Genomic DNA, 14,740 nt, shown 5'->3' with positions numbered 1-14,740 from the left:
CCGTTTATTCGAGATGTTTCGAAACATCGTTACTTCGTGAACAATTTTGTAGGGCTTGGTCTTACTGAATACTAGTGCGTCTTGCAACCGAGACCCTACAAGCAATTTAAGTTGCTTCCAAACTTAGACGTACATGTTCATGATAGAATTAGAGGCGAAAGTATAGAATTGATAGTTCCGTTAGGATACGGCAGGCATAAAGAAGGAAGCTGATATATCTCCACTGGCCTCAGCTTCCACACTGATATTCTTCCCTCCACCTTCATACGGGAGTTTGGCAGAAGGAAAGTCGTGCGATATGTGCCATCACAAATATTGCTCTCCGCTCGCTTTCAAATCGACTTCGATAAAAACATTCTTCATGCTTGTCGTATCCTAACGGAACTATCAATTGTATACTTTCGCCTCTAATTCTATCATAAACATGTACGTCTAAGTTTAGAAGATGACATTAGCATTTTCATATCATTGTAAATCGTTTAACTTCACATAGAAGTAATACACTCAAATCATTAATTAATTTAAGTTGGATAAGCTGTTTTTTTAGTTGAAGAAAACTTTTTTTGGTTGAATAAGCACTTTATCAGCATCCAATGTTTGTTGGGCGTATCCAACGTCCGACCTGGGATGATCGTGCGTCTACAAGACAAGAACCGACATCTACTGTTGTTTGTCGTGGTGCTCAAAGTTTGTATACGTTTTCAGCGAAGCTTTCGTCCGATCGATTGCGAAGCCCTATTTGTTTTGCCATTTGAGGAAAACCAAGACCAGCCTGATCATCAATAATTTCTTGAACCGTGAAGCTTTAACTGGGGGCAGGATGTTCCTTTCGGAATTACTTAACGCCACAGTTGATTCAGCGAACGCAATGCATATGCGTGTCAACAGGAAGCGAGGCGATGAAAGAGGAAATTTTAAAACGGTGCCAAAGCGCGCGCATGATTTCTAATTATTCTGTCCGCCCGCAAATAACCGTGCTCAAAAGTTTTGAAGTTAAACCTTCTACAGTCTACTGAAACCCATACCGAATACTGTCGAAACCTAGTGACTTGCACTTCTATGTTCCAGGCTTTCAATCGTGAGACTGGTCATCGCCTAGGTAATTGTCAATTTTTGAATGACTTGACCATGAATGTAGGTATGTACTGTCAAGTCAGATTTGCTGAAATTCTCTTCTACTCGAAATTTGCATTTTTTTCAGAAACGACACTTAACATTTTTTGACTCAAAACAAGGAAGTTCTATATTTTGGTGACTATTTCGAATTTTGTGGATCTTTCTCAAAATGGATTGGTTTTGTTGGTTAGGCAAAATGACTTCAAATTATAAATTATTATAAAAATAAGCAATTAACATAGCTTTTCATGTATATCATTTCACATAGCTTTTCATATATATCATATATTATTGAACTGGGTCATTGCCAAATGAAAATTTGTGCCTTTTTCCGTTCTTTGCCATCAAAATGTTTGAGTTGTATATGCCAGTATTGCACAAAACCGTAGATATAAACAATGTATCTGGTTGTTATTCGGTTATCACAAATAGGATCCGATGGATACATGCAACTGAGAAGAACATACAGCCAACATAACTGGAATAGGAAAATTTCGGGCATAATTACATTTGTTGTAACTATGTCAATCATCATCCGATTTTGACAATTCAGGGATACCTCAACTGGAAAATTTATATGGAACCGGAAAAGAATTAAGTGAGATATGGCCATTCCTTTATAATCGTTCCCGATCAGGCCACAAATTCATTTAGACTGATTTTATCCCAAAAGTCCTCTGATACGTCAAGAATGAAAAACCAATCGAATAGGCGTAACCTGCAGTCGCTGGGGTGCTCTCGAGAAACGTTTAGAAAGGAACATTTAATTTTAGCACCAAAGCTAGTCATTTTACAGCTCTTTTTTTTAATGTATTTTGATCAGGAAGCAACGTATGATTATCAAATAGACCCAGAGATGTATAACTGAACGGCTCTGGTGTATCTTGGCTGGATTACAGTCGTTGGTATTTTCTACAACGAAAAATGTCTGATCACGTCTTCCCTCGGATAAAGCCTTGAGTCTTGCCCATGTGTTGATGGATATGATTCGCAGGGCACAGGTGTAGGAGTAGCCGATCCACCGATTGGTAGGCAAACTGAAAATAGATATCACTCTTGCATTTATTTGAAGAACTTAATGAATATAGTTTATTATTATACGTTCGAGTGCGCATATTGTTGTACGACGTACAATACTGTCGCAAAAAACTTCGCTTGTTGTATATAACACAACACTAGCTACAACATAACACAAGGTACTATATGGCTATAGTAGCTGCAAATTTGATTGAATTTGGGGTTTAGTTTTATACTTCCATATTCGGTTCTGGCAATTTTTATTATGGGTTAGTAGATTTTTCATGTATTAAAGAAAGTTGGGGTTTCAGAACGTTTGATCATAAAAACCGTCAAGCTCGGATTGAAAAACTGTTAATATTAAGTACGGCCTGTTCCACAAATATTTGCACTATTATTATGCAGTAAACGAAAAACATAGCAAAATTTACACTAAATATAATTATCCAGTATTCCCAAATATGTATATCTGAATCTTTTTATGCAATCATAGAAAAAATCTATTTGAAATTTACTGCAAAACTGCTGACGAATGAGTCTGAATCCTGTTATGAAATTAACATTTTGAAATTTATTGCAAAAATTCGTCACGCACCCTGCATATACTAACAAAGAACGGCAGTGTTAAATTGGAATACATATCGCATTTGCTGTCTAATCGGTTTTTAGAGCGGAGGGAATTGCGTCACTTCTATGACTAGGTACTTTGATGTGAATTGCATTAGTTTTCTTTTATTTTCTTCTGAACTACAATATTTTATAAGTACCATCGAAATAAATGTAATTTTGCATTGACCAAACTTTTTCTTTTTTTTCAGGAGATATGGTACAAAGTGCAGTGGTTGTGGTCAAGGCATTGCGCCCTCGGATTTAGTTCGAAAGCCGCGTGATAAAGTGTTTCATTTGAATTGTTTTACGTGTTGTATTTGTAGAAAACAGCTGAGCACCGGTGAACAGCTATATGTTTTAGATGACAATAAATTTATCTGTAAGGACGATTATATGCTCGGGAAAGGACCACACTCCTCAATGACAGGTAATGGAAGGTTAATGATCATATACTGCTATGTTTCTATCCTTCGAAACATTGGAATCATGAGCTTACGGACCAAATAATATCTTTTGTCTTTTATCTTATATGTTCTGGGGCATCATGGTCATTTATTCAAATCAATGTTTTTTTTCGATACCATTTGGGGTCTTAAACAACTGTGCATATTTTGTGCCCGATTGGTTGCTTCTTCGCTTTCCGCATCGCGTAGAAGTTTGTATGGAAATTAGTATGGGAAAACGTATATTTTTGCATTTTTAATTCTAGAGATTCAGTTCGTTCAAGCATTACATCGAGCCATTTAACTTTTAGTTAAAATTGCACAGTTTTATGGTTATTTCTCTGTGGTTAAAAATAACCCTGCTCAGGTCAGGAGCATGGTTAGATTTGACAATTCGAAAGTAAAACTTTGGTCGTGAGAAAAAATTAGTTCTAACTAAAAGTTAAACAAATCGGTGGAATAGGGCGCTAGCTTGTCAGTTTGTGTGCCCAACAGATCTACTTTCATTTTGCTGGGAAAAGTTTTGAAGCGAAATTTGCGAAAAAAACCAGGAAAATCAAATGGGATTATTTCTACTGAAGGAAGGAAGTAGTGCTGCTAGTTTTACACCGCTGGTTTTTCAGATTTGTGCTGAATGAATAATAATTAAATCTGGTAAATTTATTCTCTATCCTAAGAGACGGTTATACGGTGTGGTGGGCTGTATTGTTTAGAAAAACGAATAATTCCGTGTATTGTTCAGAAATCGAATGATTTAATTTTAACGTCTGAACGTAAATGGCGATTACAACACATATTCTCTGGGCTGCGCCACGTCTTAATTGGACAATGATTCAATGTGTGAATGTAAATGGAAAAGGTTTTCAGGTTGTAGAGTGTTGCATTGCAAAAATTGAAATATAATTAGATTTTTCGACCGAAAACGTGATTTTCAATTTTGTTTATACTTGCATGAGAGTAAATCTGATATTTGCTAAAAGTTAAAAGCTGCTACGGGTGACTGCAGTTACGAGTGCTCTCAGAAATCATGCGCTCGCATGAGTGGTTTGCTTGCAACGTTTGACGGAGCCTTAAGGGCCTGTTCACGAATTTCGTAATGCGAAAACCGGGCTTTTTGACCCCCTCCCTCATACAAAAAGTAACATTTTTGGTACCCAATACCTTCCCCATACGCGTAACTGTGAAAAATTTGAAGTTTTTTTTTCTTTTTGCCTTTCTCGTACAAAAAAGTTGTTCCGAAAGGCTATCATTTCACTCCGAGAACGAACTTTTTATAGAAGGCTCGTAGACCCATAGTGTTATATACCAATCGACTCAGCTCATCGAACTGAGAACATGTCTGTCTGTGCGTGTGTATGCATATGTGTATGTGTGTGCACAAAAGCTAAGAAAAACATTAGACAACTTTTCATATAGTAATCCTTAACCGATTCTCTCGCAACAAGTTTCATTCGACAGGGGGCAAAGCCTAGTTGGTCACTATTTAATTTGATAGCGATTGACCGCTGCGTTTGAAAGTTATAAAGAAAATAGTACGTCGAACTATATTAGCATCATATAAGGTTGGTGTCTTGGCTAAATGCGAGAAAGGCAGTATCACTAATCGGTGAATTAAGTTGGGTTTTTTTATGTAGCACTAGCTGTATGTACCCGGCCTTGCTCGGAGTTGTCAGTTTGATTAGCAGTTTTTTCACAATCGGAAAATGAATAAACCAATTGGTCAACAGGATAATTGTGTTTCCTCCTTTATATAAGGGTATTAGGGTAAAACGTCCTATCGTTGTAGTATGTCCTAATGTTGGGGTAGTGTTAAAATAATCCATTCTGAATATACTAGCATAAAAAACAATTGTGGATCCGCTAAATCTCTTCGAATCAATCCCTAGAACACCTTTTGTTTGACAAAATTCCGTTTAAAATGATGAAAAATCAACATTTTTGATTAAAAAATTGCGTCCATTGAACCTATTATTGCGGTAGTGCTTAGGTCCTATTGTTATTGTATCGTTCTCCATAAGAAATACAGATAATACCGCAACAATAGGACTGACCTTCAAAAAATATCGCAACGATAGGCAACTGCGTCCTATTATTGCGGTAGTTTGTTTTTATTGTGATAAAAACAAAATAACATACGTTTAGCACAATTGACAATTTACGAAACTAGAGTTAATAAGCATCCTATTCGACTACTGCAATATGAAGAAAATGAACAGTTCATATTTTAAATATTTTCTGATATCAGTTTTGTTTTAACGCGGTGCTCAACCCCTCCATAATAGGTCGTTTTACCCTAATTGTGAAGAAAACCTTTACTGGCGTGGTCCAGAATTGAGAAAATGGCATTTAAATCCTCAATTTACATTGCTATATAGCGTCCAACTGTCTGGAACTGTTAAGGGACTGTTAAGAAAACTCATTTTCATTGAAATAAGTCGAAAATAGAATTTGACGTCATGAGTGACCATTAAAATAGTTTAGGGGCTCAGTTCTGTCGTCTGGCATTTTTTACGCAAATCAGTCCCGCTATTTGTTTAATTTCGTTAATGACTAATACGATCAACATATCTCTCATAATGCCTCATATTTTTTTCACGAGGTTAAAGTGGATAGAGCATTAAAACTTACATTAGCATTACTTTACTTAGCATTAGAACTCTCTAATTTGTCTCGTTTGCCGTTGCTTGATTTGGAATTCCTTATAAAAAAACAAAATTCCAATTAATGTCGTCCCATAAAATAACACAATATGCAGTAAATGTAGCGCTGGAATTCAGCAATGTGGCAAATATACCAAAGGCAAAGTTCGGTATCTCTAAGGATTTTTCGAAAATATACATTAAAATAGACAACTTTGAGATAAAAAGCTAAAGTCTACTAAGACTAATAAAAGACAATTATGCGTGGAGCAATAACGTGTTTTCGGATTCATCGTTTTGATCAAGAAATATCAGCAACTGCTTAAATCATTCATTAAAAAAAATAATTCAAATTCAAATTCGAAATACCAAAAATTATCATTCACGTTATGCGTAACATTTGGTAGTATAAAACCCCTTCCCCCACGTTTTAGTGTAAAAAAGTATAATTCAAATTGGACCTCCCTCTCCCCCAAACGCGTTACGTAATTTGTGAACATACCCTAAGGGAACTTGCCCCGCTTTACTCTATTATTGTATGACAAATTAGCTAATGCTTTGCATTGCTTTTGTGCACACGTTCTTACACACAATCATTCTCCTATAAAAAGTTCATTTTTGGAGTGAAATGTCTTTGTATAAATTACTATCATAATGTACCCCGACTCCCCATGTTAACCAGTTCAATGGTTCAAACGAATAATTTCATGATCGCATGGACTCAAATTGGAAGAGATTGTATATTGATTGATATATTGATTTCAACAACATCGGTTATTAACTTGCCAAACAACATTAACTGTTATGCAAATCGTTCTTTGCGCTTTGACGAGAGTTTTATTATTTCATAGCATTATATCATAATCTAATAGTCAATTATCTTTCTAAAAGATAATAAATCATGTTAAAATGATATAAGTCAGCTGGAAACCACGCAGTTCACTGTGTGTGAAAGCAGTTGATGAATACTAAGCTGCGAGGCGACAATATACGCCTCATTCTTAGACACTATGCAAACAAATGAAGAAGACATTTCATTTAGTCATAATTTAATAAAATATGTTGCATAAAATAAATTCTTCACTCCTTTCAAATTCAAAGACGTTTTGCACCACTAACCGAAGTATGGGTGTATATATGAAAACATGAATAATATTGCATATCTCGCTTTATGGTTTGCTAAGAGTATGGAAGAAAACAATCAAGACAAAGTATCAAGCAAAACCGCAATATCAATAGTTATTTCGAATAGGTATGTCAACCATACCAAACAGTAGCAGTGATGCATAAATAATAAAAATGTCAGAAGGTGACAGCCAAACACTTTCAACCGCTGCGACATTTCATGGCAGAATAATGTTGATGGATGTTGCTTTTGGTCAGCTGCGTGGCACTGACATTTGCAATATGTAGGCGGTTTGAAGAACGAAATTCCAATGTCTTCTATACAGATACCTGCTTGGTTTATGGTGCTGACTGCTGATGCACAGATAATTCTTACGATGTATAAACGACATGCACTGTAGAATCTCGTAAAAAAATTGAGCAAACAACAGTGTCTGATTCATTCCAGACAGGGTGACACCATGTGAGTTCGACATTGTAACTTCAGCCGATTTTTTTCGGTTCTGGCAGGGTTCGACGGGAAAACTGGTTCAAATTCATGTTTAGACCGCCGGGTACCGGAGATATTCAGAATTATTTGAGGGCATGTCAGAAGTGTTATTTTTTGAGAGTTTGTTCTTTTTAGATTGGTGAAATATTTTTTGATTACATTTTAACAGAAACAAGAGCTTATCCTGAGACTGATAAGTTAATGACATAGATCGGTCAACAAACACCCGACATATGGCCGTTTCCATAATTCCGTAAAACCAGTTCTGAACAAAAAGGCCATAGTTTTTTTTTATTTTTATTTTTCAGTTATATCATGAATCACATAAATATGGGTATCAAACATCATGGTTTTAAATTGCCATAGGTCATAGCAATGGCAATATTCTTTGTAGGGGAGAATGACCCAACATTAAAAAACAAAACAAATGTTAATAAGTTTGGAGACAAGTATGTACATTTTCCTACATTTACCGAGATCTAGAATCAGTATTGACGCTGGAAACCCGTGAAAGGAAAGGAAATGATATAATCAACATAGAAACAAACGATTTCTAATTTAATTAAAGTATGCACATGACAAAACTGCAACATACAAATTTATTCCTTAAAATCTGTTTTTTATAGCTTCACATTCCAATCGGAACTTGGTCAGCTTTTGAATGAATATGTGTCTTGTGTGGCAGGCACAAATGGATACACACCCGGGGAATCGAGTTTATTTCTCACCTGAAAGCCTCTAAAGTTTTCGCAAGAATCCTTCGAGTGAATCTCAATCGTTGGGGCCCAATAATAGCATACAAACTATTCCGAAAATAATTGTGCAATTCAGTTATAAGTTTAATCAATGTCAGTTCAGTTTAAAATCTGGATCGGTACCCTGGGTCGGTTTTGTATGATATCAAAACGTCGTGATTACACATACTCCACAGTCCGTTGCAAACGATACAGATCGCTTCATATTTGCTTTGTAGCAATGAATGAGGCACGATTAGTAAAATTGAGGAATTCAGATTCTGCGAAACTGATTCAAAACTGAGTGGATGTGCGTTGTCAAGAATGAATTAAACTTATTGTATTAACACTCTAGAATTGCTTTTCAGGGATTTATTCCCATGGTTGAATGTTTTCAAATTATGTGGTCCGTTTTATGATATAACAAAGGTTTATTTTTTTGCAGACAGGCATTAAATCAATGCTATTGCTTAGACGTCAGTATTTTAAACGAGAGAAGTATAACTTTTCATAATTATCTGAAAAACTTATGTAAGACGGCTTTTCCCGGTTGTGTTAGGAGGATTTAAAAAGACCTATTACACATTAACAACTCAAAGTAATTAGTCATCCACTGGTTTCCCAAGAAATTAAGAATGTTAGGAGTGAGGTCCAGCATATCACTGCAGCAATAGAAAAATCACAAGAGTTTCTTTCCTGTAAATTTGACTCAGTTATGTCTGACTTTCAGGATTTGAAGTAAGAGAATGGAGAGTTGAAACAAGAAACCAGTAGATTGAAGAAAACACAGCATGATATGTCTAATATCGTTGATAAACTGGAATACAATGTCGATCAAAACGATCATCTGGTAAATCGCAACAATGCAATAGTTCTTGGTATGCCATACCAAGTAAATACTCTAGAAATAATGCATAAAGTGATTGCTTGCTATGGGTTGCGTGTCAAGAAAAACTGGGAATTAAGTACGTTTGGGCCAAAAGAAGTGGAAAAATCTTAGTAAAAAAGCACGAACACTCCAAACCTGAGATAATAGTAAATAGAGAATACATGTATGATCTTATTAGCCGTTGTAGTAGTAAACCATCAGTAAGAAATACCCCTCTACCAAATGAAAGTGTGGTCTCAATTAATTAAGTGCAATTAATAGCGCTTGAAGTATTTTTGTTTTGTTTTCTTGAGTAATTAAGTAAAAATGGCGAACTCAATTAAGTTTTATCAAGATTGTCTTGAAGGCTTTAATATAAATTATGTAGAAAACAGTAACACCTGTCTAAGAATAGCACAATGAAACATAAGATTTGAACGATTTGCTTAAGTTTGATAATATTCCTTTATTTCTGGATGAGATCAAAGTCTCTATAGATGTACTAGTTATCAGTAAATTATAGATAAAAACTACTAATAGTGTATTATATGAAATACCAGGATATACTTCTATATTTTCTTGCCGGGATACATCGTCTGGCGGTCTTGTTGTTTATATCAGAGAAGGCTTGGGCTTGATTAACTCAAAAATGTCGCTGTAGATGAATTCCATCTTATTGATGTAGAGATTGTCAGAAATACGTTGTCATACAAAATCGTTGGTTTATATCGATATTGGATATTGATCGAGTTACAACATTTTTTTCCATTCAAAATAAACGTCCTCGTTTTTTTTGCTGGTGATATAAATATTTCTAGAGCCAAAAACGCAAATGGATTTGAAAATAAAATAAGTTGATAGAAATAAACTGCATGAAATGTATTCACAGTTTCTAAGTGGTTTTTAGCTGTAATAATGATGTAAACTTTTCCATCACCACTATTGTAGATGCATACAACAATTTACTAGAACAATGTACCAAGACTAAAAGTATAAATATAAAAGCTAATTCTACTCACAGTCCTTGGCTAAATTATAACGCATGGCAATGGATTAAACTAAAACAAAAATACTTAAAACAAAGGTTAAGAATGATCCTCAAAATGAACAATTAAAATCTTTATTGGAATATGTGTCAAAAAAAAGCTGATAATGTCAAATTTCAATGTAAAACTGACTATTACAAAAATATGTCAAATTGTGGAAAAATATAAACCAGAATAATGGGCGGTCTAAGCTTTTAACGCGCTTCTAGCTGAATATCAACAGTCTTAGATTATCTAACAATTCTGAAGTAAAGTGAATAATATTAATTTAATAATTTCTTCTCTCAAATTGGAATTAATCTCGCCAATATCATACCTACACTACCAAAAATCCACACATATTTATTGGCAAAAATCCATAGATTTAACTTATGACGTATATCAGCGCACACATAACCATTCTCCACGCGAACTACTAATAAAATATATGTCCAAATAAATTTATGTGTGGTCTCAAATTAACAATAATTTAATTTATGTGTGGTTCTATATCGATTATATTAGGGTCGAGCTATTGCAAAAATTTATAACGGTGACACATATATCTTATATATATATATTTTTGGCAGTGTATGAGTAACTTAAGTCCCCTTGCTTATACATAAATCGGTTGAATCACTCCATTTTCTTGAGACCTGCTAATGAAAATGAAGCTATGATAATCATAAACGAATTGGATGCAAATAAAAGTTGTGGCATTGATAATTTTCCTACCACAGTCATAAAAAATAATGCAATGAAGTTTGCGAATATTTTAACATATCTTTTATATAAAATTTTGATACAAGGAACTTATCCACAGTGTCTTAAAGTAGCAAAAGTGACACCTGAATTCAAATCTGAAGCTTCATCCGGTCCTACTAATTTCAGGCCAATTTCTACCCAACCCGTTTTAGTAAGATTTTTGAAAAACTATTAGTAAATAGATTAGCGTTAGTTGAACTCTTCGATTTTCTGGTCGAAAAAATTGTAAGCAAATGTACTGTTGATGGCTTATTCATTGACCATTGACCATATAGACCATAATCCAAGGACATTTCCTTCACTGTGTGGTATAATGTACCGTGTAAGGCAATTTATCCCTCGTCATGCACTCCTCAAATTTCATTTTGAATGCATACACAATCATTTTCACTACCTTACCGCAAATCAAAACTGAAAAAAACAAAAGTAAGAAGTCTTACAAAATAGGTGTTTAAAAATAATGTATTCATTACCATTGTTTTACTCAACTTCTCAACTGTACACTGGTTTCTCGCCCAACATACTTCCATTAAGAGGTCACAACCTTATTTTACCCCCACGAACTCATGAGCATAACTCCAGACATGCAAATAATTTACTCAGATTTTTTTTTTTTTTTTCGAGAGTTGACCAGTTGTAGTCTTAATAGACTGGTATCTCGGCTGGGCTCTCCATGTGATACACAATACTAGCAGACGACTCAAGCTATGTTGCTCACTAGGTCACTGCGGCCTGGGTTTGTATTGTGATCATACCGATACATTATTCTTTCTATCTACAGTCTGTCAATTATAAACCGAACAAATAATGGAAGCTCAACATGTACATAGATGTTTTCTGAATAAGTAGTTAACATGTAAATTTAATTATTAGTTACTTGGAGCCGACATTCAATACCTAATAGTAGTCTATGTTGACAACGGGTGGTACTGTTGCCATTTCCAAGTAACAATTTCGAATAAAGATGAAATGATATCATTCTGGTAGGGTAATTTCAAAATAGATTAATTTAAGTAATAAATGGACACATTGAAGAGCTTCCCTTATTTTAACACGGTTGAGTATCGGATGTTTGTCAATACGTCGTCGAGTTAATTGTATCCTATCAGTCACAGTAATGTCATATGTTAAAGTTTCAGTAGTCTAATAGTGATCATTATACAAAATTTCTGTCCAGTTGTTCCGTAATTGCTTTTTTTTGGTCAAGTTCTATTCCCTTTTCTAATATTCAAACCTTTATTATTTATTAAAATAATGAGGTCTTAAATTCAGTTATTCAGATTCAGGGTATACAATATTCAATATAATAGTGGATGAACGCATCATATGGTCTATCCTCATTTCCGTAAGTGGTCAAGTTTTTAGTCTTGTAGCAATAATAGTGGTACTAGTTATTCTCTATCTTGTGAGTGCAATGGTCTCAATTAACTATTCTAAACAGAACTCTGTTTCTTGTCTTTCTGTCCACCGATGGTCATGTATTTATTTTTCGTTTTTATTATTTATTTGATATCATTAAATTTCAGTCATTTATTTTACTATCGGTCATTTATTTTATTATAAGGTAAAGGTCAGCGAATTTGTCTTAATACGAGAAACACTAAGTCATGTCCCCTATATATCCGCTAATTTTTCTAACTAACCTAATAGAAGGAAGAGAGAAACAGTTTTTTGCGTTGATCCATGCAGCTAGAGAGACTAAAATAAAAAGATTATCGAGAAGATATAATAGATACATTCACTATCTCCAATGCCAAATTAGTAAATCTACAAATTCTACTTTTCACTACTAAAATTCTACTTCTACTTCAGCTATACTGCCGTTATACGCATAACTGTCCCATGTATATAGGGAATCCCAGCAAACATGGGACAAATATACGTATGACGGCAGTATACGGGTACAAAATGAATTATTGTTAGCTACTACTACAAGTATAAATAGATGTATGCTATTTGGATAAGCGTTTGTTTCAGGGTCTTGTTAGTATTAGAGTTATGTTAGTTAGACCCCTACTGAGCCCTGCCGGCACCTCCAAATTTACCAATAGGCAGTTGTTGTTAGATCGTGCGACACTAACCATTAGTTAACTTGGAGGCATGGTACCTCAAGTGTTTGGTATAACTGTTGACCTTATTTAAGTAAGATGTGATAAAAGTTTCTCTACGGAGCTTATTTTCAAACCATTACCATTAAAATAACGATATTCTTGTGAAGGAGATATAAAAAATGGACAAATATCTTAATTTTTTAATTTAGTGTTGAACTTAACCTTTGTTTTAAAAAAGCACTCTATTAAACAACAAAAATAAAAATAAAATAAAAATCTTTTTAAGACACTTGAAATATCATCGTCAAGCCCCTTATCCATGGACAGGCAAATAATTTACTCAGATCTAGAGCAATAACTAAACTAGGACAATCTCGAACATCCTTCTATGGTCCTTCTGTATACAGTATAATTCCAGAACAATTAAAATCTCTCAATAAACGAGTATTATTTAAAACCAGATTGAAACATTGCTATAAATCCACAATCATTGTATTTTTAAATTGAACGGTATCAACAGCCAGATAATATAATATAAATTATTATGAATTATCACTCTACAAAACTAATGTTAATATATAGCAAGTGAATTTGATATTTTTTCGAATCTCGGATCTCTTCAAAGGAACTTAATTTCCACTGGGAATCCCTTGTTTAATAAATTTAATATTTTTTTATTGTCTTTATTAGGGAGACTTTCAGCCCGAGGCTGGCTCGTCTCCGATTTAATATTATGTTTTCATCACTAACTTACACACACCTCCTTATTATATGTTTTGTGTTTGTCTTAATTTTTCTGATGAGTCCACTACCATGGGGCTCATGACAGAGCTTTTTGGTGTGGGGGTTAGCGGCGGGCTCTTATAAAAAACTGAGTAGCCGTTCAATAAATATAAATGAAACGTACAGTCCATCCATTATCAGTTTATTCATGCTTTATTTATTCGTTAAAACGAGTAATTCTCGCTGACGCACGAGATTCTCAAAAATGCCCAAATTTATGTTCATTTTTATAATTATAAATTTATTTGTCAAATTTGTATTACTTACAATATTTTTGATTACTAGCTATCTCCAAATGGAATTTAAGCGAATTCAATAATATTACATAATCTTCTGAATTTATAAATTCAACATAACAGGTCATATATCATTGGAAAGAGGAAGAGTGTAAACTCAATTTTCAATAATGAAGGCAGCTATATTGAATTTGGCCGCCATATTGGATTTATTTTTGAAAACTATTTTTTCGCAAGATCGATTTTGAATATTAATACAAATAAAAATAAACAAGACCTCTTTTCTCAATTCTCGCCTTTTTCATTGATGGAAAAATAAGGAAAAATAAGTTTACTACTACTTTACTTTGCTTTTATAATCATCAAAATAACATTCTTGAATTATTTAATCCAATAACTTGGCTCCCTTATGTTTCGAGCATTCTAAATAAATTACTGTTGTAAATATGCTCTTCATTTTCAAAACATATTAGGCGTAGAATAGTGTATCAAATCAAAGAACTGACAAATTGAATTTATTGAATTTATTTATTGAAATGATATGACAAATATAGGCTAAGCTTTTCAGCGATGTATTAAAATTTAAAATCAGTGGTTGCTAACCTTGCGAAAAAATAGTTTTCAAAAATAAATTCAAGATGGCGGCCAAATTAAATATGACTGCCTTTATTTTTACTGCAAATTGAGGCCACACTCTTCCTCTTTCCAACAGTATGCTGACCTCTGAGATTGGTTGAGAAGTGTTGATGTTATGGTTATGACAGTTTCGGTGAGTCAAGAATTGACAAAAAGCTAGGGGTCCATAAAAGTGATTTCATGTATAATTAACGAAGGGTTCA

The 14,740-nt window shown here is 34.1% G+C and overlaps 1 protein-coding gene across 3 annotated transcripts in view; it reads left to right on the top strand.

The window, feature by feature from the left end:
- Window positions 1-14,740, top strand: part of LOC134226664 (LIM/homeobox protein Lhx5) — a 111,797-nt gene that overhangs the window by 22,039 nt on the left and 75,018 nt on the right. For all 3 annotated transcript variants that reach the window (XM_062707576.1, XM_062707575.1, XM_062707577.1), the window contains exon 3: window positions 2,952-3,169. In XM_062707576.1, coding sequence (XP_062563560.1) covers window positions 2,952-3,169 — 218 coding nt within the window. The remainder of the gene's footprint in view (window positions 1-2,951; window positions 3,170-14,740) is intronic.

Source organism: Armigeres subalbatus, chromosome 3, assembly GCF_024139115.2.
Source record: "Armigeres subalbatus isolate Guangzhou_Male chromosome 3, GZ_Asu_2, whole genome shotgun sequence".
Lineage (NCBI taxonomy): Eukaryota > Metazoa > Arthropoda > Insecta > Diptera > Culicidae > Armigeres > Armigeres subalbatus.
The sequence above is the reverse complement of the archived record's forward strand: the minus strand, read 5'-3'. Positions and strand labels throughout refer to the sequence as shown.